The following is a 7,262-nucleotide window of genomic DNA, read 5'->3' as shown; positions in this document are numbered from 1 at the left end:
TTTGATCCCTAGAAGAATAAACTGAAGTGTTAATTTTCCTAAAGTAGATGGTCTGAAGACTAGACATAACTAAGGTTCTGTTTAGCACTTAATAAAAATATCAATTTATCCAAGGTATTTTGTCCGAGGAGCCAGGCATGACCAAGTTTCTATTTGATACTATAAAAAAAAAAAAAAAAAAAAACTGAAGTGTTAATTTTTCCAAAATAGATGGTCCGAGGACCAGACGTAACTAAGGCTCTGTTTAACTCTTGATGAAAATATCAATTTATCCAAGGTATGTGGTCCGAGGAGCCAGGCATGACCAAGTTTCTGTTTGATACTTAGAAAAATGAATTAAAGTGTTAATTTTCCCAAAGTAGATGGTCCGAGGACTAGACGTAACTAAGGTTCTGTTTAACACTTAATGAAATATCAATTTATCCAAAGTATGTGGTCTGAGGAGTTAGGCATGACCAAGTTTCTATTTAATGCTTAGAAAAATGAACTGAAGTGAATTTTCCCAAAGTAGATGGTCCGAGGGCTAGACATAACTAAGGTTCCATTTAACTCTTAATGAAAATATCAATTTATCCAAGGTATGTGGTCCGAGGAGCCAGACATGACCAAGTTTCTGTTTGATATTTAAAAAAATGAACTGATCAGCAGAACACAATGTCAATAGAACTAAGATGGCAAAAAAGACCTTCCATAATAGTACCTTCGTAGGTTATTTACATTCTACGGACGTGGTACCACATGTTCATCTAGATTTTCAAGATAATATGCCCCTATACCAGCAACCGAAATAATGCGATAAGGCATTTCCCAGTTAGGCCCCAACTTTCCCCATGCTGGGTTCTCTACAGTACTCAAAACCTTCCTCAATACTAAATCTCCAAGTGCAAGTGGCCGCAGCTTCACATGAGAATCATATCCCTGCTTGAGTTTGTGCTGATAGTAAGCTAACTGTACCATAGCATTTTCTCGCCGTTCTTTCACTAGGTCTAAGCTTTTTTCCAACAAATTATCATTACTATTTGGGACAAATGAGCTCGTCTTCAACGTTAGAAACCCAGTTTCTAAAGGGATTACAGTCTCGGCTCCATAAGTCATAGAGAAGGGTGTCTCTCCAGTGGATCTTCGAGGTGTAGTTTGATACGTCCACAAAACATGTGGCAATTCTTCCACTCACCTCCCCTTAGCATCATCTAGTCTTTTCTTGAGCTCATTGACTATAACTTTATTGACCGCCTCGGCTTGCCCATTCCCTTGCGGATAAGCTGTAGTACAATATCTTTTCGTGATGCCTAGATCACAACAATACCTTCTGAATGCCTTACTATCAAATTGCAGGCCATTATCTGAAATAAGTGTATGAATGAGTCCAAACCTGGCAATAATGTTTTTCCAGATAAACCTTTTCGCGTCCACATACCTAATATTTGACAAGGGCTCAGCTTCAACCCATTTAATGAAGTAATCTGTTCCGACGAGCAACCACCTCCTATTCCTTGCTGCCTTAGGGAAAGACCTTACAATGTCCAAGCCCCATTGAGCAAAAGGCCAAGGACATGACAAAAGATTAAGGACACCTCCTGGTTGATGAATGTTGGGAGCGTATCTCTGACATTGGTCACACTTTTTTGCATAATCTTGTGCTTCTCTCTGCATATTGGGTCACCAATACCCCTGTGTAAGAGCCCTATAAGACAAGGACCTTCCTCCTGTGTAACTTCCACAAATCCCTTTATGGAATTCTTCCAAAAGTAACTCTGTTGCTTCAGGGTGTGTACACAGTAAATACAGTCCTGAAAAAGAGCCTTTGTACAACTTCTGATTCTTGGACAACCAGAACCAAGGTGCCTTTCTGCGTACTTTATCTGCTTCGAACTTCTCCTCGGGCAAGATATCATTTTTAAGGAAAGACACTCTAGGATCCATCCAACTAGGTCCTATTTAATGAATCTGAATGGTATCACCATTCGTTCTAGCGGGTTTACACAAATTTTCAATAAGGATGACCCGAGGTAGGCTTTGTGCCGAGGACGTCGCAAGGGTGGTTAGGGAATCAGCATGGGTATTCATACTCTTGGAGATATGTAATAAGGTAAAAGATTCAAATTTTGATTGTAAATACTTGACCCAGGTTAGGTACCCTTGCATTCTCAGATTTCTAGCCTCTAACTTTCCTTCCACCTGGCCCACCACTAATTGTGAATCAGAGAATATTTGCACTGTTTTTCCACCCATTTTCTAAACCATATCCATTCCCACCAGTAAAGCTTCATATTCTGCCTCATTGTTGGTGGCCAAGAACCCTAGTCTCAAGGCTTTCTCAAAAGTAATTCCCTCAGGGGACACAAAAACTAACCCCACACCAAATCCTCTCTGATTGGTTGCTTCGTCAACATATACTTTCCATATCACAGGTTCCTTGCACGAAATCATGCCAACTGATTTTTCATCCATGTCCAAACTCTTAGCGCTTTCTTCTAATGAAGGTTCAGCAAACTCCACCACCAAATCAACAAGGACTTGACCCTTCATAGAGGTGTAAGGCATATACTTGATATCAAAAGCCCCCCAGGATGGTACCCCATTTGGCAATCCTTCCCGTGTAGTCAGCACTCCGAAGTATAGACTTAAGAGGAAGTTGAGTCAAAACAACAACTGTGTAAGATTGAAAGTAATGGGGAAGCTTACGTGTAGCAAGCACCACTGCCAAGATCGCTTTTTCCAACAATAAATAATGCACCTCGGCTTCATGTAGAGATTTGCTCACATAATAAACTGGCCTCTATACATTATTATCAACTTGTAGCAGAACCAAACTAATGACGTGACTAGCCACAGCAATATATGTGAACAAAACTTCATCAACCTCTGGCCGAGACATAATGGGTGGTCACAAAAGATACTTCTTCAATTGTTGAAAAGCTAAAGCACACTCCTCGGTCCATTCAAATCCCTTCCACTTATTCAACAACTGGAAGAAAGGCCTGCACCTATCTATGAACCGAGAAATAAACCAGTTGAAGGCAGCAGTCATCCCTGTCAATCTCTGAACTTCTTTAGGATTTCAAGGTGGCTGTAAGCTATTAATTGCCTTGATTTGCGCAGGGTTAACTTCAATTCCCCGATGAGTTACCATATAACTCAGAAATTTACCAGATCCCACACCAAAAGAACACTTGGAAGCATTAAGGTGCAACTTGTACCTTCTTAGCATCTGAAAAGTATTATGTTGGTCTTCCACATGCATGGAAACCGTTTTACTTTTCACCACCATGTCATCCACGTACACTTCAATAGTCTTTCCCAACTATGACTCAAACATCCTAGTCATCATCATTTGATAGGTAGCTCCTGTGTTCTTCAAACCAAAAGGTATCACCTTATAATGATAGTTCCCTGTAGGAGTGACAAAGGCCATCTTCTCCTGATCATCCAAAGCTAAGGGAATTCAGTGATAACCTTGAAAAGCATCCAAGAAACTCATCCGAGGATGCCCAACGGTAGCATCCACCAACTGATCTATACGAGACATTGGGAAAAAATCTTTAGGACAAGCCTTATTCAAATCTGTGAAGTCTACGCATACTCTCCACTTCCCATTCTTCTTTTTTACTACCACTGTATGAGCCAACCATTCAGGATAAAACACTTCTTTGATAGCCTCATCCCTTTTGAGCTTGAGCACCTCTTCCTTGACAGCCTCAGAATGCTCTTTAGAGGAACACCGAGGTGGTTGCCTCCTCGGTGCTACAACCGGATTAACATTCAAATGATGACAAATGAAACTCAGATCAATCACGGGGGCCTCATAAGCATTCCACGCAAATACATCCATATTCATTCTAAAAAATGTAACCAGCTCCACTTTCTCCTGAGGCGGCAACTGAACTCCCACTTAAAAGAATTTTTCAAGGTTATCATCTATAAGAACCTTCTGCTAACTCTTCATATGCAGCTTCTTCTACCGTTGCTGCCTTGGGAGTAGTCAGAGACATTGATTGCTATGAGCCCCCCTCAGCCGAGGCCGAGGACTCTGGCACAGGCTGATGCAAAATTGTAGCTACCATACACTGTCTATCCACAGATTAACTCCCAATTATTTCCTCGATCTATTCCCCAGATGGAAACTTCACTTTGACATGTAGAGTTAAGGAAACGGCACCTAGAGCATGCAACCAAGGTCTCGCCACAATGGCTGTGTAGGGAGAATAGGCGTCTACCACAATGAAATCCACTTCTATCACCTCTGGGCCTAATTGTATAGGTAGCCTAATTTGCCCTTTTGGTATGACAGCTTTCCCCTCAAAGCCTATCAGTGGCGAATCATAAGCCATAAGATCCTCAAGCTTTAAGCTTAGCCCCTTGAACAAGTCCGGGTACATAATATCTGCACCACTACCCTGGTCAACCATTACTCTTTTCACGTCATTGCCCCCTATCCTCAGCGTAATAACCAAAGCATCGCCATGCGGTAGGATAGTCTCAATCTCGTCTTCCTCCGAGAAACCTAAAATAGGTGGGACATTCCTTTTAATCCTCTTCGGCTCAGAGCTAGACTCCTCGAAAGGACGAGAATCAGTCCTACCTGGAGCAGCAAAGATAACATTGATCATTCCCAAAGGAGGCCTTGAAGCATTGTTACCCTGATTTACCGAAACTGAATGATTGCCTTGCCCATTGGGCCGATATAAAAACTGCTTTAACCTACCCTCCTTAACCAACTGTTCCAAATGATTCCACAGTGTCCTACAATCTTCAGTGGTATGACCCCTCTCCCGATGATAGTGGCAATAGAGGTTCTGATTACGCCTCATGGGGTCCCCGGCCATCTTGTTGGGCCATTTGAAGTATGGTTCATGCTGGATTTTCTCCAACACCTGATGCACCGGTTCTCGGAATATAGTATTAACCACCTAAGGAGTGGTAGGACCGGATTGCCCAGCAAAATCTCTTCGGGGCCTGATGTTGTTGTATCTGTTCGACTTGAAATCCCTCCTTTCCTGAGGGATAACCTTCGTCATTCCTTACCTTGTTGTTGATCTTCCTCAACCCGCTTGTACTCATCAATGCGATCCATGAGCCGACGTACACTCCTTACAGGCTTTTTGGTCAAAGATTTCCTTAAGTCGTGCTTAGTAGGAAGGCCAACCTTGAAAGTCCTTATTGTTACATTGTCAAAATCACCATCAATCTCATTGAACATTTCCCAGTACCTGTTAAAGTATGTTTTCAAGGTCTCCTATTCTCTCATGGCCATGCATAATAACGAGTCCAGGGGCCGAGGAACTCTACTGCAGGTGATGAAGCGAGACCCAAATGCCCTAGTGAGTTCCATGAAGGAATCAATAGAACCGGCCCTCAAACCATTAAACCACCTCATCGCCACAAGTCCTAGGCTGGAGGGGAAGACTTTGCACATTAAAGTCTCATTCTTAGAATGCACCGCCATCCTCTAATTAAAATGACTCACATGCTTTACGAGATCCATTCGGCCGTTATAAATGGTGAAATTTGGTTGGGTGAAGCGTCGAGGGAGCTTTCCTTTCTCCACCCTGTGTGTGAAGGGCGACTTGGAAATTTGGTGCAGCGCCCTGCTCATAGCATCATTTCCCAAACCTCTAGAGGAATGCTTCTTGCCCTTGTGACCATGACCATGAAGATTATCCGCATCGTAGGAAAAAGATTCATCAAGAGGAGTTCTTGACCTAGACCTATAGCCACTGCCCTAGCTATCCTCAGAAGAAGGGTCAGAAAAAGAGGGAGTTCGCCTTTGCCTCTCGCAGCGCAATTTCTTTTTCAGGTGGTCGATCTCTTGCTGCATGGCTTTAGCATTTTCTTTGTGAGGAATTCTGCTTCCACCTCGTGAACGACTCCTACCAGTGTGCCCTGTATGCACACTGCCCTCTCGATCTTTTTCTTGTTCAAGCTGCAGGAAGTGATCCTCATGCTGGGACCCCATAGACTCTGCATGGTGTGGACCTGAGCTTGTCATAACGTTACAATTCCTCAAACACAAGATTTCCCACAGACGGCGCCAATTTTAAGGTCACAATTTGCGCCCAAACCCAACGGTATAAAGGGAACAGGCCCAAAAAGCCCAATACAATGAAATTTGTAGAGAGTGGGCTTGAAATCTAAGTTCTATGGATATTGAATAACGAATATGCTGGGCTAGATCCCAATTCACATGCAATGAACTATTTATGTAACAGAAATTCTCCTCGGACGTAAACTGAGGACGATTTGTATTGTTTTTTACTCTTCTAAAGATAGATTACAATTAAGGGTGGTGGTGTGTATAGTGTTTTTTCTCTTTCTTCCCCGATCCCCCTTCTTGAATGCCTTTCTTTTCCTTTTATATCATCCTCCTTCTTCCTTCCATCCTCCACGTATGGATCAGATCACCGATCAAGATACCTGCCCCATCTACCGCTCTCTTGAAGTCTTCAAACAATAGCTGTAAGGCTGATCACCACTGTTCAAATGTCATTTCTTCATTAATGTGGCCAGAGAGGTAGGTGCAGAGTCTTTAATGCGATGATAGCAGCTTTCTCTAAGATATTTCTCATTCGTTCTTCCTCTCTGTGCCCTTGTGGAACACATCTTCATCCACCAGACCTTGTAGAATCTCCTTCTAAACATCATGGCGTATCATATGATCTTCACTACATTTAGCCGAGGAGATGTCCCTCCTCGGACTATTTCCATCAGCCTCCTTCGCAACAGTTTGCTTGTAGGCTTTTAAGTTCGGTATCGTTACTACCACTAAACCCTCATCGGACAAGTTAATACCCTCGGATTAGGCCCAAGGCCCAAGAACAAGCCCTGGACCCTTTGTCCTCACAATTACTATTAAACTATATATATATATATATATATATATATATATATATATATATATATATATATGATATTATACCATATCAAATATTATACCATATCAAATTATTTATTCAAAATTAAATAATGTGCATTCTTAACATAATCATTACAAAATATAAATATATAACATATCATATATATGTAAAAAGAAAAAAATATTAATGAAGAAAAAAACATGTCATATGTGAGCAAAGTAAACAAGAACAAAAATTATTAAAAGAAAATAATAAGAAAATGCCATATGTGAGGGAAGTAATAATAAAAAAAAAAGTTTTAAGAAAAAATAATAATTTGTTTACATACCCACAAAAATCACCATATAGGGTGAAATGAAGCGGAATGAGTTGAAATTTGTAACAAAATGAAATAAAGAGATTAATTTG

At 41.3% G+C, this 7,262-nt stretch overlaps 1 protein-coding gene across 1 annotated transcript; it reads right to left on the bottom strand.

The window, feature by feature from the left end:
• Positions 1-720: 720 nt before the first annotated feature.
• Positions 721-1,095, bottom strand: LOC142608947 (uncharacterized). Its single transcript, XM_075780598.1, has one exon. It carries the CDS (start codon positions 1,093-1,095, stop codon positions 721-723), a length of 375 nt encoding a protein of 124 aa, XP_075636713.1.
• Positions 1,096-7,262: the final 6,167 nt, after the last annotated feature.

This window comes from Castanea sativa, chromosome 9 (genome assembly GCF_040712315.1).
Source record: "Castanea sativa cultivar Marrone di Chiusa Pesio chromosome 9, ASM4071231v1".
Classification (NCBI taxonomy): domain Eukaryota; kingdom Viridiplantae; phylum Streptophyta; class Magnoliopsida; order Fagales; family Fagaceae; genus Castanea; species Castanea sativa.
This window is presented reverse-complemented; position numbering and strand designations above follow the sequence as displayed.